Here is a 19495-nt window from a genome sequence, read left to right as displayed (position 1 = left end):
TCAGATGTAAAAAGCTGATTAGTCAGCAGCTAGTGAAGGAAGGAAGTTGCCTTATGGTTAGTCTGACTGAACACAGCTTTGGTGGCTGTTCATTTGGAATATTTTGGATTACTCTCTGTGGAATACAGTTTTTGTTTGTTTATATGGATTATCATTCACATTGGAAAAAACGTCGATGTCTGCTTGGAGAGACAGAGAGAGGTCAGCTGGGGTGAGTAACAACTTAATCTGAAAAGGATGCACAGTGTAATGATAGGAAATGTGTCAAAACAACATACAAACTAACATTAAACAGCCATGTCACTGCATTTACTTTCAAAACTGTTAAGTACCATCTGTGATTGTTATGTCATTTTGTCATGTCTGCCTACGTTTGCTTGACTTTCTCGTCTCTCGTGCAAAATAGATTGTGATCACCTGATTTCTCACACTTCCTTTCAGTGTTTTTTCCTTTAATTTAGGACCCATCTGTATTTGGAAAGGGATGTTTCTGGATCTGCCTCTCACCCAGTGTCAGCTAGGATTGGCTCTGCCCCCCCCCCCCCCCCCCCCCCCCCCCCCTGATCCTTAAGGATAAGTAGGTGGATGTTTTCTCATCGTTGGACATACAGTGCTGTCTTTCATCATACTGACATGTTGACATATACACAGATAATACTGTCACCCAATTTTCTGTATTCTATAATTTTATATTCATATCTTATTCTGGCCTAAAGTTTTAGTTCATCCAGTGGATTCATCATTCAGATTTGGAGGTGTTGCTGTTCAGTGAAGACAAAGTACTTCATACTGAATGTCATTGGTACCATTGGGTCCCAAAGATATCAACAGAAAACAAAATAAACAAACAATTTTTCTATTTGTTTTCACGCATAAATAGATATAGATGTGTGAATTTATCTTCATCATAGTTTTAGAATTAAAGTTGGCCTGATTGATTTTTTTTTTTTACGTGTATCTACATTGAAAACGACTCTTTGACGCCAACATGAGAGCACATCTCCATGAACTGATCTAAATTAAAAGCCTAATTTGGATGTTTCAGCACTGGACAGCTCCTTCTCCGCCTCGTGCGCTCCCGTGTTTCGGCACCGGACAGCTCCAGCTCCGCTCCACCAAACGCTGCGTCGTGATTGACAGAAGAAGCGACCAAACGCGGATCGATGGCGCTTCTGGAGCCCTATGAGAGGAGGAAGAAGACGGGCTTTAAGGGCGCACGGCTCCCGATGTGTCTCCTCTCCGCTTCTGTAGGCCTACTTAATGCTTGTTGTGGTCGGAAGAGGGCGGAGTGCGTTTGACATCCAAGTGAGAAGCTCCCTGACTCGGTGCTTCCTGAAGAAAGAAAAAATATAAATATATAAATGTAATAATAACCTGCCCTTTACCCCTCCCTTCCTCCTCGTTTTGATTCAGTCTGTGTAGCCTGCACGCAGAGGGAGAGCACAGAGAAGCCAGGACAGTCTTGTCTACAGTGAGAGAGGGAGAGAGAGAGAGAGAGAGGGAGAGAGAGAGAGAGAGAGAGGGAGGTGGGGGGGAAACAGCTGCAAGCGGATACTCAACATCAACAAGCTGTATGAGGCATCTGTAAAGGAGAAGAAGGGATTTGGCGAGGACAGCGAGGGGGTTCCTTGTGCTTTCCTCCTCCTCCGCTTGCTGATTTGAAGAAGAGAGAGGCGTGGAGCGAGCAAGAATATCCTACAAGTGGTGAAGCGATGGTTTAGCGGAGCAATTTGGTAGATTTTCCACAGCACGCCCGCCCAACGACACTGTAATTCCGAGCAGCAATCCCCCCCAAACATCTGTGGACGCTTTCCGGAGGGAGATGGCTGTTTTCCGGCTGTCGTTCCTGCTGCAAGTGGGATTTGTGATCGGATCAAACCATAAATACGCGGAATGGTCAGCGCATGGGGAAGATGTGAGGGCACAGGAGGCGATGTACGGCGCTCAGACGCACCGTCGGCAGCTGGCGCATCTCCGTGCGTCTCATCCTCCTCCCGGGGAGACGGCGGAGCTGCCGCAGAAAATAGAGGAGCATCTCCCCAGGGTGGTCACGGCTTTTCTTCACACCGGGGACTCGACAACCTTAAAGCACGCCAACTGCTCGCGGAGGTACGAGCTCACCTCTCTGCGGGGAAGGTCACAAGCCGCCCCGCATTACTCCATGAGCAGCGTGCTGGATACGGTGCTGCACGCCACAAACTTCCTCAACATGGTCTTGCAAGCCAACAGGTCCAGGGAGCAGAGTCTCCGGCGAGACATTGAGTGGTACCATGCCTTAGTCAGGAGTGTACTGGAGGGAGACGCCAAGATTCACCGGGCGGTTGTCACTTTTAGCGCGGATTCGTCCGTGGCGGGGCCCTCGATGCTTCTGCAAGCCACCAGGGCCGGTGGAGAGATAGTCCTCCAAGACCTCTCCAGCATGGCCCACCACCATCTGCACAACCGCACAGCAGACACAGAGTGGTACCACGATGTCAAAGACAGGAAGAAGCCCAGTTTCCATAAGAGGGTGCTGAGCCAAGACTTCAGATCAGTTGACAATTCTTTAAAAAGAGGAGAGAGTTTTATCCCGGACAAGACACATGTCAAATGGTCTGCGCCCTACCTGGAGTGTGAAAATGGGAATTTTGTTCCCCGTTGGCTTTTGACCTTATCGGCAGCTTTCTATGGCCTGAAGCCCAACCTGGCACCTGAATTCAGGTAAGCACACAGATGGTTGAGAGCTGAGCAGTGAAATAGAAAAGCTCAGCAAAAAACATCACTTCTGCCCTCTTGTCTTTCAAAAGACTAGTTCACACACCCCTGATGCCTTCACTCATGTTATAAAACTACAAATGTACGTGAGGAAGATTTACATTAACTTAAAGGTGAGTTCAGGTGGGTCGAAGCATCACTACGCCTCCAGTCCCTAAACATAAACCTGGATAAGGTGATCGTACCTGCCTCTCTTTCCTCCTCTTGTTATAGGAGGGGGTTTTCTTCTTTCCTCTAGTCTGACAAGGCGGCTGGATGCTAAAAATAACCCTGGATGTTACTGGATGTAGCAGTGGTGGAAACCTCTGGCTACAGGCCCTAATTCATTTTTCAAACTCACTGTCCTGCGTGCTTTACTACTCAGGAAATGTCGTGTGCCCTTTCTTTTCCCTTCTTCTAGGGGGGGAGGCTGCTAAATCTGCGATGAGTCAGAACCTTCCTGAGATTAGAGACTGCCAATTTTTTATTTTTTTTTCAAAGCACAGCAGCCAGTGTCAGCAGATGAAGAAATGCTGAAATACGTCTGATGTTTGGGTGCTTTGTACAGTCCGTGTCCTAAAGCCACCCCTGGTGCAGCCTGCTTGTGTAATGTGCCATGTTTACGCCACCGGTCTTGATATGCACTCGAATAGTCAAGTGTTAAGGCTCCATAGGATCCTGACCAACATCTTTCCAATGAATATTTAATCCGGATCACTAGTTGTGTGTGTGTACTGCCTTCAATGAATCTTTAATTGATACACTCGAGTCGCTCACAGGCAAGCACGGATTGCAAATGAGTCAAAACCTGCAGTGATTATACAGTAATAGGCTATCAGCTACCTAGTGTTATCCCAGAGCCTCTCAGAGCAGCTTCACACACTCACTCTCAGTCTCCTAGTGAAGCAGCCTGATAGCAAATTAGCCTGGACACTCAACTGATGAACAGCCAAATCTACTTTACACCAAAATTCCAGTTTACTGTTCGTTTGTGAAGCCAAATGTATGATTTACTTCCCCTCCGTTGTTGAAGGAGCTGTTTTGTTGTCCATTTTCCCCCCTTTGGAGGCCTCCCCCATAAGATCGAAGGTGTGACAAGCGTGGGCGTCTGGTATTGTTTAATGTCCCTGGAGAGTAGCCCGATCAGTGGCACTAAAAGAAACATCGAGGGGAAGGACAGCAAAGTCCATTCATGAATGTGCTGCTTATGGATTGCCTGTGTAAGTATTACAAATAAAATATGGAAAATGGAAGGCTCTACACACTTAATACCAATGCAAGTATTTAACACAATAGTTTGACATGTTGGGAACAACTCTTATTCACTTGCTTGCCAAGAAATAGATGGGAATTCTGTTGGCAGCTGGTTAGCTTAGCATAAAGACTGGAAAAGGGGGGAACGTCTAGCCTGGGTTGTTTGTCTAACAAATGAGATACAGCAATAGCTAATTAGTGAGATTTAGATGTGCTGGTAGGTGGATTTTGTTAGCTTTGTCCAGATCCTGGCTAACAGTTTCGCTTTGCTTCCAGTCTTTATGTTAAGCTAAGCTAAGCTAAGCTAAGTAAGTAAGTCTGCCAAAGCCTAATTAATAGATAGTTCAATATTTTGGGAAATATGCTCATTCAATTTCTTGTGGAGAGTTATATTATATGAGAAATTTCTCTTTACCCCTCTTGTGTTTGTTCGGTGGATGTGAAGCTATCACCAGCAACTAGTTAGCTTGGCTTAGCTTAGCATAAAGACAGGAAGCAGAGGGAAACAGCTAGCTTGGCTCAGGACTCTAGAAAATCGATACTCCGTCAAGAAATAGCCAATCACATAATCTGTGAAATCACAACTTCTCGTTTTTATACTTTGTTTTTTTTGTACAGATAGAGGTGTTTTCCAATCTTTATGTTAAGCTAAGCTAATGCTGGCGTTAGCTTCAAATGTCACTGACAGCCAGGCCACAAAAAAGGAAAGAAATCAGTTGCTCCATGTCATGACCTTTTTTCCACCCATCACCCTTCCTTTAGTTTGTTTCTTAACAGCCATCTTTCAGACGCTCATATCAAAGTAGCGGGCGGCTCATCCTGCATCCTCCCTGTGCTTCAGCACCTCGCCAGATAAGACACAGGAGAGGAGGGGATAATATAGCTGCCTCAGACATCAGCTCTCCTCCGTTTCTCCTCCAGATGAATACACAATCAATACAACAATGAATTAATAATGAAAGATGTAGAGCAACAACCCTGAATGGGCCATCTTGATTCCAGCCTTTTAATGCTGCAGTCACTTCCTGTTTGGTGACTTGTTTTCAGATGCATCTGGCATAATATGGAAATAAATGCAAATTTAAGGCGGTTTTCTTTCCTGTTTGTTTGTTGAACACGCAGGTGCTAAACAACTAATATGACTTGTTAGAGCAGGAGTGCATGGACATGTGTTCGGGATAGATCGACCTGTTGTTTCTGCGAAGGTGCAAGAAATCGCACCTCGCACACTTCATCTCTTCTCTTCCTGTCTGTCTCTTCAGCTGCACTCGAGTCACAGGGGAGGCAGCTTAGACCACACAGAGAGGACTGCCTGTTTTCAAGCGTGCAGTGTGAGTGTGTGTGTGTGTGTGTGTGTGTGCATGTGTGTGCGTGCCACTGTCGGAGGCTGAGACATTCTTCAGGCTGATACGCGCTGTCCTAATTGGCAGATCACTCTAACTTCAGACACAAATGCAAAAACCAGTGTGAACAAACACACAAAGTGGGAATACACAGAAGAGGAAGAAAGGGAAGGGGAGGCAGGAGGTGGTGTGTGTGTTGGGTGAACGCTCGCTGCACTTCAAACTCACCTTTCACAACACAGACCTTAATTGCTTTGAGGCTGAAGCTCAGGAAGCAGCAGCACTATGATAAGGCAAACTAATTGAAAGTACCTAAAAAGTTCAACCAAATGGTACAGAAATTTACACTTTTTTCAGCATATTTCTCCAAAGGCCAAATAGGTTCTAATTAGATGGCAGGATCGTCTTCATTTACGCTTGGCTTAGCGCCCTATTTTGCTGTACAAGCAGCTAAAGTCTGGACAGCCTGACTGCTGTGGGACGCCTAGGCGTCTAACAGAGCGGGAGGCCTCAAGCTCCAGGAGGAGCTGGCAGCATCTGCTTAGATGGACACCATCCAGAAACAAATAGGAGGGAAGCCCCACAATTCCCGGGGCTAAGCATGATAATATATGATGGTAAACTGAGATGAAAGAGAGCAGGAGGGGGAAAAATTGCATTTAAGAGGAAAATTAGTGGGGGCTCGGAGCTAAGTATTTCAGAGCAGGAAGCTTTCTTACCCGATAAAGAAGCTGAAATTATTAGTGCACCTGGAATGAGTCTAACCTGAAGCAAGCGGGGGTTAAAGATCCCTAAGGTGCTGCTTCTCTCCCCGCTGACGTCAGTGGGACTCCACTGCTCTGTAAGGTGGCCTGTCAATATGATGCCTTCAGCCAGTAAATGTCAGCCTTACAGAAAATCCAACCGCCAGCCTTTCTGGCTTGCTGTACAGAGATATTGTATTGGTAATAATACTGCTAATGATGGGAATCATCTCAGTGGTTTTGATACTGTTACGGTCATGTAATTTGGATGCCTCTCAAAGGATTATTAATCTGTAATATCATTGCTGTAGGTTTATCCTTTAGTAATCTGGTGTGAGAGAAATGGACTCATAGTACTACAGAGAACGACTCTGAATGGAGCACTTTGGAGTGTAGTTATTTTCAGATTTTGTGGACAAACGTGAAAAGTTGCTGTTAAACCTCTGTCATCTCTCAAATTGTGATAGACCTTCAATGTGCTGAATATTTCACGCTCCTTTCATGATGTATAGATGTTACAGAAGGTGTAAATACATTATAGTTTAGTTCTAAAGGAGGCAGGAAACAGGCTACATTCAAGGACAACAGAGAAGTTAAACACCATTTTGCAGCTCCAACACATTTGATATTTAACATGCAAACACGACTGTAACCTCATCCCTTTGTCCTTTGGTTCATTTAGTGTTATGTTGCTATAATATTTCCACAGAGGAATCATAACAGTTTCATCCTGTCCCATCTTATCCTGCAGTTGTCAGCAATACTGGATGATTTTTAAAGTAAGGGCAAAATATAGAAGAGAATATATTTGAATGCGATGATGGATAGTTGAATATTGCTTGATGCATGAATTATAAGGTGAAAATTTCAATTTCAAGCACATTATAGGATGATAAGAGTGGAAATGCCGAAGATCAAGCCCTGTTTATTAAATGTGTTAGACAAGAACTGTTTCATTCTGATGTAGCTTGTCGCCAGACTATCAATCAGCTAACATTCTCCTCATGACTGTCAGGTCTCTCTTGTCAGCAGCTCAAATTATTGAATGATCTCCTGACTTGGTGTTTGGTCTTCAGAGGACTGCTTTTAATGACAAGAGTGTCAACAGTGCAGAGGTCCAGCTCTCATAGGAAAAAAAAGGAGGTCTTTATTCGCTTTCTGTGACAGCTGCCTCGCCACAGGCGCTGTGTCGTTTTTGATGACCAGCGACAGAACTCAATAAAATGACCCAGGTTGCATTGAAATGCTGGTAGACAAGCAGCATCCTGCCCACTGGCTATACTCACATTAGCTTCTGCTCGTCCTGTCAGCTTAATGCATTTCCATCACATAAGAGACATTCTCCTTGGGAGGGCTGAGCTGTTCTTGTATTGAGATTGTTCCACGACATAATGCATGAACTGTGCCCTTCTGAAAGGACAGCGATGTGTTCTTGTCAAGACACCGTGGAAGCACGAATGTGCATGCAAGTTCATCTGGGCATGCAAGTCTTCTGGCTACATGGATAAGCTGAAGGATAATGTTTTAGCTTGTGCAAATCTTACAAAAGCATGTTCACCTCTGCTTAATATTATTCTTGGTTTTCTGCATGCAGTCAGTATAACTGGAGACATCGGGGCTTATTCCTCTTTCCTTCCTTATGCTCTTCATTCTTGTGCAAATATACTGATATAGAGATATATTATATATATACAGACAAAATGCCAGGTAAATATGAGGTCCTAACATTCCTTTCTTTTTTGTTGTAGTTACAGTCAGAAAATCTCCACAACACACAAAGATGCAATTTTACAAATAAAAAGATTTTGATTTAGTTTCCCAATTCCATACTTTATGCTTATTCTGTGAAGGATATGAATTTGTAATATGTTCAAAAAAGTAAAGTGAGAAAAAAAAAAAAAGTGTGAGTGTGGTGATGATGAACATTATTGACCACCGATGCAATTATCAAATTAATTAAGTTATCGAAAAAAGTATATGGACATCTCACAGCTGCAATGAAGAACAATAAAACACAGATGGTTGTAGGAAATAATAAATACATTGGAACACACATATCTGCCTTATATATACAGACCAGTTTCTCCACTGAATGCACAGACTAAAGTACATACATACATAAAAAAGAATGTTGCATATTCATAAAAGCATTAAAGTGATTCACTACATTGCTCATATCAGCCTGTGCCCACTTAGCCTTATGAGAAATATCTAATTATCTCTGTTAATAGAATAGATTCATGTGTAGCCTTGATCTGGTATTAGTCTTAATCCATTCACTGCACTTCATTGTTTTATCACATCTCTGTGCCAGAGCACTGGATTAACTATGAAACTAAGACAAAAATCATATGATATGATCATATCTTCCTACATAATCTTTAGATGGCTGTTCTGTGCTACAATTACTTAAAATTCAGACTTTACCACAGCCTCCTGTTCTCTACAGAGCGGCTAAATGGGCAAATCAATCTGAGAGACCATTTTCTTGGCCTGAATAGAGACATACAGCTCAAAGCGTATTAAGACCTTCAGCATTCATTCATGAATACATCAAAGACTGACTTGTAACAAAGAGGGCACACAGAGGCCTTCATTTCGAGAATGTTTTGGTGAATATCCTTTTGTAGCCTATAAGCAATTACCCAGATATATCTAGAGTCTACTTCATAATGCTGGAGCTAACATTAGCACAGCCTGACTGGTCTGTCAGAAAGACCAGAGCCCCTGCTGGTGGGATGCTCCTCTCTTTGCTGGCCTGGCCTTTAGACCCACACAGAATGGGGGATGAAAGGAGAGAGCACTCTGTTTCCTGGGGCACCACTATCTCCTGCTCTCTGTGATAATCCCCTCTTTATGCCCGAGGGCCCTGATGGCCACCATGATGCTTCTGCCCATGTTCCTCGTCGCTACTCTCAAATTACGACCCAGTGTTTGAGGCTGCGCGCATTTTCAGTTGCCCTCTCCGTTTCAGACCAAGCACGTGCCCTTTTTTTTTTTTCACATGCTAGTTTACACGCCATATGTCCACTTTGGCTGGGACGCTGAAGATTGCCTGGAGAGCTGGAACCAGACGAAAAAAAAAAAAAAGATTGCTGGGGAAAAATGCTGTTTTTTCTTTGTGTAGATTCTCAATTTTAAGAGCAAAATGCTTGAGCTTCCAGTGAAAGAGACATTTTGATGAATCCTACATCCTAAACAAATGATCCTGTTATTGGGCTGTTTCCTACCCTTAATACATAACAGAGAATTGAAACAGAGGTAATTTCTCAGCAAAACAACCAGCAGTGCAGTGGAAAACAGCGAGGTCAGTTCGCCCCGAGGCAGGACCGGAGCAGCAGTTATTAATAACAGAAGTACAGGCAAAGAGAGCGTTGCACTCGCATGGTGTCCACTGGGAGCTGGATATAGTAAACCAGCTCCCATACACCTGGAGAACATGCCACACCAGCAGTATTCCTGTGTGTATGTGTGTGTGTGTGTGTGTGTGTGTGTGTGTGTGTGTGTGTGTGCTAAGGACGTGAAAGCTGGAAGTTCAGAGAGAATAATGCATTTTATGCCATTTTCTAAATATCAGGTATCGAAATGTTTTTTTTATTGCTACGTTGTCAATATTTAAAAGAACAGAGGATGTTTTCTGGCATAATAAGTCGTTAGTGCTGTAGTGGGTTCATTTGCTGTACATAATAAATCCATTATGGGCATTAGACCTTAAAATAGACAACCCATTACACATATACTAGTTCACGCTAGCAATCCACATTTGATTATAAGATTTTTTTTACTTTTAACCACTTGTTTCCACCACAGAGCTTTTATTTATCCTGCTAAATAAAGCAATAATACCGAAGCCTTGATTACCAGCTGGACAAAAAGGGGGAAGATTGGACCTTCAAGGGGGGCTCGAAACGTTTGGGACTATACATCACAAAAGCACATTATCAAATGCTATTTTTTACATATTTTGGATGTGAAATTACTATTAGGTACAAAAAGTCTTGGAATTGGTCCAGTAGATCGCCTCAGCTGACAGCCAGGAACGGGCTACAATGGCTGTAATGTAATCCTTTGGGGCAACCTTGCCCGTCAAAACATGAACACTAAAAGTGCTTGTTTTTGTCAGTGACAGGGTCACATTGTTATTCTAAGTGCCTGACACCATTACTGATAGGATCCCCTCAGAGATAGACCTGTGAGATCCTTTTTGTTTAACAAGAAACAGCCGTTATATTACTCTCTTCAAAGTCACCAGAGTCCACTGACAAAAACCGTAATTTTACCCTACAGAATACAGGAGTTACTGGTCTTCTGCTGCCTTGATCAGCTGATTTGTTTCTTTTATTGTGTGAGTTTGATGTTTGAAAGACTTAGTTCAGATCCAGAGTAACATGTTAAAACACCAAAGTCACAGCAACTACAATAGCAACTCCTGTGTTCTGCATGGAACAATTACTATTTTTGTCAATGGAATCTGGTGGCTTTGACCTGAGGGATATAATGGCTGTAAAAAAAAAAACAGGCCTCTGTCCTTGGGGATCCTTTCTGTAATCTTGCCAGACACTTAGAATAACAATCTGAGACTGCCAAGTGGACCCGAAAAACCGTTAGTGGACGTACTCTGTTGGGCGCAGTTAAAGGTTACCCTTTAAAGAGCGGGTTAAACTCTTGCAGTGTACTGTAAGATAATTTTGACAAATGTGTGGAAGCCAATCAGACACAAGTGTTTCCATTTGTGTTAAAAAAATATATTATGTATTATGTAATATAAGACTGTGAAACATCCGTTTTACTGACCTTTTTCACAGCAGACATTTTGACTCATCATAGATTAAAATTATTAATTACACTTGTGCTTTTTCTGCTCTGACATGTCAAACTGTCTGCTGTTAAAAAGGCCAAATATAGATCAGTGGGGAGTTTTATCCTTTGGTACCAGCTGCTCCTGCAATTTCACACTTTGTCACAGTTGCAGTTTTCAGTGCTTTCTGCCATCTCTTCTTTAACTACAGAAAACTGGAACTTATTCTTTCCCAAAGTGATAAAGCAACACAGACAGCATCCCCTGCCACGTTCTGTTTAGTGGCTCTTTTCTCTCAAGTTACCACAAGAGATGGTTTGACAGAGGCGTTACTATGGAAACCACACTTTGAGTAGCTGGGACGAGGTGTTTACATGCCTCGGTGTCCCAGCTATAATATCAGCATACCCCCAGTTGCTTTTTCCCCAATAGCTGGGATATAATCCCAGAATTTACACGTGCCAACTCACAGACTGAATGTTCTAGATAAAATGTGTACTGTACTTTAAATGCATCAGTTACTACGATTCTCTAACTCTAACTCAACACATTAATACTTAATGATTAGAAATAATTTACTGGGGAGTTTCCTTGAAGGAAATATGTATTTTGGTACTAATTGTGTTGACTTTCTATGCAGACCTGATGGTTAATTTCCTCTCAAAAACAACTAACACAATAATAAGGTGACTGGAGAGCAGATCATGGCATGTTTTTACTCTCATGCCACACATAATGACATGTTCTTGTCTCTGATGCAGCTACAGTACAGTACAGTTCATTATTACTGTATCAAGTGATTATCTACTCAGAGATATGATTAAAAAACATAAGGTTGCATCATTCCCATAATACATTTATTTCCAGTCCTTTAATTTGATTGGCAAATATGCAAGAGGGGTAGAATGAGGTGGAAAGAGTTGTTCATTTAAGGACATATCCCACGTAATAATGTTCCCCATTAATATCTTACTGAGACCACTAAGGGCTCTTTAACAAAGTGGCACCAGGAGCAAAATGCATTAATAATACAAATCACAGCTATCTAATTGAAGCCTGATTAACCAATGATCACTGGTACAAACTTACATACTTACTCTGAAGGGGAAATGAACCCTGTAATCTAAACAAGTTATCATGCGGTGCTTTTGAACAGAAATCCTGGAAATTGTGAGACCAAAATCAGGAGTGAATGTGCTTCTTTGCTCTCTTTGCTATCTGTTAATCCCATAACAAAATAAAACCAATGAGAATGTCGATGCTCAAACAAGCATCACGGCAGTTAAAGGTTATTACAAAGTCAGCCACTGATTTATTGTCAGAGAAGCAGCTCTGGGTTTTGCCTGATTAAACAGATTACAGCGCTGATTCAGTTTCTGGCTTTGAAGGAGAGTTGGTGTCTTTTATTCACACTGATCAAAGTGTCTACGGGTATAATCTGTGGTTTCTGTTGAAAACTACATCTCGAACAAGCTTTGCTTCCTTTTGTGGTAGCTGTTCTTTATGCAAACGATGTTCGTGTGTGCGTGATGGTGTACTGTACTGAGGAATTTGTATTTTTTTCTCCAATGGTGCACATTATCGGGATGTCATGACACTCTTCCAGCAGAGCTATAACTCTCAAACATGTCTTCCACAAAGTCCGTATAGATTTTCTAACAACACTTAGCCTCGGGCTGCGCTCCATTTTTTAGTCTGCCAGGAGGGAAAGCCTTCACGTCGCCGAGGCAGAGTTCAGGGGTTCTTGCTGAACTGTCTGAAATGTATTGTCTTGTATTAAATAAACAGAATAAGACAGTGCACCTCTGATCCCCACTGTGTGCATTTGCTTGTTTTTCTTGTATGCACATATATAACCATATTCGGCTATTGGCTTCTCCTGTGTGCTGCAGCTGTTAGGTAGAAAAGACATATGCCACACCTGTGAAAAGACAGTCAGCATCAGAGAGACTGACCTTCAGCTGACATTCTCCTTCATAGAGCTTTAGGCAGCTAAGTAGGTGTAAATCCTCAGCAGTCCTGTTAGAAGTTGCTGCCTGGCTCAGCTGGCCCAAATGAAGCAAAGACCGTAGCCTTTCCAAGCTGCTGTTGCTGAGTGTTTTGTTGTGTTAAGTGATCTGTCTGCAGTTTATCGTCTCGCTGACAGGCTGAGTTTCAGCGGAGCAGGGAGACAGGTGATTAAGATGTGGATGAACTTCTTTCTGTTTCCTAAAATGCAGATTTGTTTCACTTAAATTTTTTTTTTTTTTTTTTTACTGTTGTTCAACAATCCGAATTGTTTTCTAAATTTCCATTTATAGACTTTTATGTATGTATGTGTGTGAGTAAATCTTTTATTATTAAATGTAATAAAAGAAAAGGGGTTTCTATGTCTCGGCTTTGGAGACGTAAACAGGAAGTGCTATGTTGCCATGGAGTCACTTATATGTTAGCTGTTGGCTACAACTTTAGCCCCGTTGTTTTACCTCATATATCTTTACATTTTGAGAAACTGGCACTATTAAAAGTATGCCGAATTATCTCTTAGCAGTTCCTGTTTGCAGTGTACCAATTGATTTACAGACAACTATCATCGGATTACTTAGATACTGAAGATAACTTAAAAACGTGATGATTTTCAGGGAAGTTCTGCAGTTAAGGACGGTCTTTTTTTCTATGATTTGTTAGCAGGTTGATGGATCGATGGATAATCTATATAACTATACCCTCGGAAAGTGTGAGTGACTCTGAATTTAAGAATATTACTATCCTCCGTATGTGTTCACATTTGACCGAGTTTGGACTCCGCGAAAGAGGTCCAGCTAAGACTTTTACGGTACCATGATTATCTGCTTAAGCTAGCTGTACGTATAAAAGTGGCTGAGAAAAAAATAATTCCTACAATTTAAATAGAAAGATGAGGTTTCTCTTTTACCTTTGGTATTGTGCAGCACGTGGATGGATGTTTTATGAATCAACAGGATGCTCACACCTGTCTGGCATGTGATTAGTGATTAGTGATTAGTTTTCTGTTGTCTTTATATTTTCTACCACAAAATGACACTAAAAGTACTATAGATACTATTCTGATCTTGATATACTGATATTGATACTTTATATTGTTCGAGGCAGCTAATGTACTGTCATTTAAAGAAGAGAAATAAACCTATGTCGTGATTTATGAGGTGTATTATTAATAGGCTACTTCTGAATATATTTTAATGCATTTTGTTTTGTTAAAAATCAAAGTGTTATGTGCTCAGGATGTAATCTAACATGTGAATGATACTGTTTTTCATATTGATGGTATTGACATTAATATTGATACTGAGAGTAAGACTTTGTATTGATAGTGTTGATACTTCGGTATAGATTTTCTGAGACAATATTGATATCCAATCAGATAATTTTAACAGTTCCCAAAACTCTACGTTGGAGGAAAAAATAAAGTGTAATTTTTCTCTTAATGTTTAGAAGATTGCACCTGTAAAAATGCAGCATCCCTCACTTTGCACCGACAGTCTTAATTCTTCAACAGCCAGGTTAATGGTGTCCTCCTGTCTTGCAGGGGCGTGGTGCGCGTTGACATTAATCTACAGGATGTTGATATCGACCAGTGCTCCACTGACGGCTGGTTTGCTGGAACCCATCGATGCAACCTGACCACTATGGAGGTGAGTGTGCCGAACATGCGGATTAGACAGAAGATTGATTTGCTCCGGAAAACTGAACTGTAACGTACACGCGTTCAGTCTCACATCTCCAAGAGCCACTAAATGGAGAAGCACTAAATCTGTACATCTCCTGATAAATGGATGGTAATCTGGTTCTTTAATGATACTGTTACAGCCTACTACCAGTTCATTAAACACTATAGGCTTCCCTTTAATTTCCGTCTTTTTTAACATCTCCTTTAAGGCAAGACTTCTTCTGTTTCCCTTAAACATATATACAGTACAACGGATAGAACTGTTAGTGCACAAAGAATTCCTTTATTTTCATCCTTATAAAAGTGTCCTTCAGTTTATCAAGATACACAGTGAAACATGGTCACACCTGAAGCTTCGGTAAATGCACTTGCACCCCATCGTAGTTATTACCTATGTGAAGGTTATTTTGTTATAAAGTATGATGTGTTCAGCTTTGCATGAAACGAGGTGGACAGATGTGGACAGCTGGACCAAGGTTCACTTAATTTGTAGTCATTTTTTTAGACATTAGTCAAGTAACAGAGATACAGTATAAAGCCATGGCTCCAAATCATTACAAGGTCAAGAAATATATTCCACTTAAAATTTAAGTGATAGGAATGGAGGTGGAGAGTTGGAAACGTGTGCAGCATTGGCAGGGGAGAAAATAGCTCTGACCATTTTCATACTGATGAAAAATAGCCTGTCTCAAGGCCTTGGAACATGTGGGCAGATCTTTTGGAAAGGATGATAAAACTCTCAGTGCTCTGCTATTTTTAAGAGGATGTCAAATGTCCACATCCTCCATTTTGAATTTGAGAACTAATACAACCAGCAAGTCGAAATATTTTTTGCTTTTAAGTGGCTGTTTTGCTTTAATTGCTTTGTTGATTAGTCGAACTTTTGAGCAACAGTTAGCAATTTTCACATCCAACAGTTAAGGAACGACATTATCTTTCATTTAAAGTTTGTGGTCACCTGGCGTATTAAAATCAGATATTCTCCCTCTTTTAGCTCTGTTTTTGGTCTCCACCAGCTCGTGAGAGAAATATCTGGCTCCTTAGCTGCTAAATGATCCACGTTGTTCCTCAGCTTATTATTCATTTTGTCCACTTTTGGTTTGAGGTGAGCCAGTATTGTGTACAGTGGGTTAATCAGAGCTTTTTAGCTGAAAACAGCTTCCACTGTGAGAGTATCAAAACAGACAAAATTAGCTAAAAGATGCTAACACGCTGCAAAGCTGAGGGAACATGCAGAATCAGCTGATAACTCCTTGCGCCTTCATTGCTACGAGTCACTCAGGTGGTCATGTTTTACATATGAAAATATTGATTATAGACGCTACGTGTATTCCCTTTTTTTTTTTCAAAGCACAATTCATTATAAGCTTCTGCCTATTTTCATAGTAACATTTCATTTCCTGAGTGCAGCTGTCTATAGCAGCTAGCCTTCTGGTCGATGCGTCTTACCTGCCGGTTCGGTTTCATCGTTAGGAGCGATAGATTTTGAAGAGTTGCTGTAGATCAGACTGCTTCATAATGCATGTGATGTAATGGATTGCAGTGAACCTCTTTGAATAATTAATCACTCTCTTTGTCTGAGTACTTCCACCTCTCCGTGGACAGTCAGGGCCAGAGACATTTGACATTAGTGTGTGTGTGTGTGTGTGTATGTGTGTGTATGTGGAGGGTGAGTACAAGGAGAGAAATACATTGTTAATGGTATAGATTTTAGCTGGGTTTGCAAAATAATGATCTCTGTGTGCTTACAGTGCAGGGGTGTGTTGGGAGGATGCTTGCTTACAGCTGAATGATGAAAGCTGTTGTGGTCATGGCATGTTGCGGGATGTGTCTTGTCTTGCATGGCAGCTTTTATCACACAGGAGTGCTCATTAATGTCATGTCTGCTAGATAAACAACATAGATAGGGAGAGGTGTAGACGTAGGAATATATATACGGAGGTAAATTTACCGAGGACAACAGTGATTTTAACCACCTTGTTATCTTTCGTGAAGGTGTATCGCAGAGTTTTTATCGTAGTTCATAAATGACACAAGATACACATAATAGTAGTCTTGTGGAGCCATCTTTGTATCTTGTTCCAGCGAACAGCCTACGTTCTCAGTCCTAAAGTGCACGACCAGGTAAATCAGAGATGACGTGGGAGGCTGATGTTTCTCAGGCTGTGAATAAAAAGCACGACTGCAGTGTAATCAAGTCTTGTAGGGCCGCGTGCGTGTGGTAATGTGATAAAAACAGCATTTGGAGGGATGCCCTGTATTTGCGAACAGGGATTAATTTTGTGTTATTGCCGCATTTTCTTTCTCATGCAGGTATTCCCTCTGCATGTGCAGCAATTTGGTGTTTAATGGGTTTCTTTGAGGCCATTGAAATAAAAAAGACAATCATTTAAGGCTGCTAAAGATCCACAAGTGTTTTCTTTGTTATATCGGAAACAAAGCAGTTGGTTTAGTTAGTGTTGGGGCAGTTTATTTACTTCAAGTGCTTCATTGACGTCGTCACTACCCGTCCATTCTACCCTTGGATGGTCTTTGCAAAAGCATTTTCACCAGCGCTGCACTTTTCCTTACACTTAGACGCCACACTCTGTTTTGCATGCACAACTCTTAAATGATTAATCCAACATCTATGAATTCCTTTCATCACACGTCAGCTGTTGTTCTTTTGCTTCTTAGCAGCGTTTTAAGTGCCACCATTCCAGCAATTGAATTTGACAAAATGCAGTCGTTCCAGCCAGCCGGCCGGCTCCCTGGCCTCGCCTCACATCCTGCCTCTCAAGCTGCTGTTTGCCCAGCCAAGCATGCAGGCAGCCCAAACTCAGATGGAGGCAGATGCTATGGATGACTGATTCACAGGGCAAGCAGAGGAAGGCAAAACAAAACGCGGCTCGGACTGTTGACAAGAGAAATACAATAACCCAACAGTGTGAGGAACCTATGGTTATTTGAAGGCAGTGCTACTTTAAAATCCAACAATTGTTAACAGTTTTCCTTCATTCTTTCCTCACAGATCATTTTCACAAAACCCAGTGTGGTTTTTTTTCCAGTGGTGCCACAGAAGACTAAATGCTAACAAGCCTGAGGATGGTGTATTCATTGATTATTTTTAGTTTTAGTTCAATCATGTCAAATTGATCTTGATAGTTTGGAAAATTGTGTCTGTAGCTTCACTAAAATCAAGTAAGAAGACAAATTATTGGAGAAAGTTTATTTGTATTAGAAATAATCTTTCTTTAGTTGCAGATTTCTTTATTTGATAAACAGTTAGTTTTCTGGACTTAATCTACAACAAAAATTACATGATAAAAAATGCTGAAGTGTAGATGACTAAACTGAATAGTAAAAACAAAACAATATACCATTTCCACATTGTTGTAAATCAGTTGTTTTCGCTAATAGGCATATATCACATATATCATATAGCATATATCACCATCACATTATATGAACTTGCATGCAATGGAGAAAATCAACCATAGTGCGTCAACGCTGCTGTCAAGGACAATATACAGCAATCAATTTTATCATAATCTCTGACTGCAGACCGGTGCATGTATTAAGCTAAGAGCAAATATTGTATTTACTTTGATTAAACATCTAGTACAGCACTGACTTATGCCAATCATGCTAGAAGCTAGATGAGCCACCGCATCGCCAAGCGTGCAGCCCAAACATTATCAACCACAATTTGGGCTTAATTTCAGGTGGATAAGGTGTATACATGCTGTTTGAGGCTGACGTTTTCCTTTCTTCCTCTCATCTTTCACTAATGGCACTTCCATTAGTGGGTTTCACCGTTCTTCAAAAGTCTAGGACTTTGCCGCCCTGGGGGCACCTTTCATATGAGAATGTGGCTGTGGATGATGATGAATGTTTCAATCAATTAGCTTATTGCTCAGAACAAGTGCTGGAGCCCTGGGGGACTGTAGCCTGTGAAAGGCAGTGACACATAACCTGAATGATTACTCCAGCCGGCACGACAAGGACTCCTGAGTCTGCGCAGTTTCTTGTTGAGGGCTGCTGAGTGAGAAGAGTGAGGGCCAGCGGTTAGAAATGAACATCTATAAACTAAGAGTGATATGAAAACATGAGAGGCCATAAACAGGAAAGTCATTGTGCCCTGTAGATATTTTCTTTTTTGGCGATTTATTTAATGCTCTGGAAAGAAAAAAAATTGTAGTTCAGTGTCATAATACCTGAATTTGGACTTTTAAATCAAACAATTTAGTACATCCTTCCACCCACTGCTTCTTTTGATGCTGGATATTACAACATCTGGTTTGTACCTGTTCTCAACCATGTTACAGTGCTGAGGCTCCAGGGACGGTCATGTCAGTCCACTGAAAAACTGAAATATCTCACCAACTATTTGATGGATTCTCATGAAATACTTTACAGACATTCGTGGCTCCCAGAGGATGAGTCCTACTGACTTTACTGATCCTCCGATTTTTTCCTCAAGTGCTCGTGAGTTGACATTTGTGGTTTTGAGTGAAATATCGGATGCCTGCACAAATGGTTTGTGCAGACATTCACGGCCCCTTCAACATGAATCATAATAACTTTGGTGGTAACCTGTCTGTTCTCTAGAGACATCATGAGGTCAACATTTCATTTTGTTCAATAATCTAGATGATTTATATGTCATAAACAAATGGCATTGCTGTCAGCCTCATGCGTCACACCTGCTAAGCATTAGCACGGTCACTTTACTTGCGTCCTGATTTTAACCTTTACCTTAATTATTTACCTTATTATTTATTACAAATTTAGCCTACATTAACCTAAATTGAGTTAGCATGGCTGTAAACTCTTTAGTCTTGTCAGTTTAATTTTGTTAGCCACATTAGATGAACTGGAATCCAGTTCATGTAGTGGATGACTGTAACTTCTTTGTCTTTTCATCTTCTAATAGCACCCCTGGTCCACATATTCA

The 19495-nt window shown here is 41.4% G+C and overlaps 1 protein-coding gene across 1 annotated transcript in view; it reads left to right on the top strand.

Annotated features, from left to right (window-relative positions):
• Positions 1-1822: 1822 nt before the first annotated feature.
• Positions 1823-19495, top strand: part of gpr158a (G protein-coupled receptor 158a) — a 61155-nt gene continuing 43482 nt past the window's right edge. Inside the window, exons 1-2 of the mRNA XM_070853233.1 lie at positions 1823-2700; positions 14419-14524. Coding sequence (XP_070709334.1) covers positions 1823-2700; positions 14419-14524 — 984 coding nt within the window. The remainder of the gene's footprint in view (positions 2701-14418; positions 14525-19495) is intronic.

The sequence above is a fragment of the Pempheris klunzingeri genome, chromosome 21, assembly GCF_042242105.1.
Source record: "Pempheris klunzingeri isolate RE-2024b chromosome 21, fPemKlu1.hap1, whole genome shotgun sequence".
In the NCBI taxonomy this organism is placed as follows: domain Eukaryota; kingdom Metazoa; phylum Chordata; class Actinopteri; order Acropomatiformes; family Pempheridae; genus Pempheris; species Pempheris klunzingeri.
The sequence above is the reverse complement of the archived record's forward strand: the minus strand, read 5'-3'. Positions and strand labels throughout refer to the sequence as shown.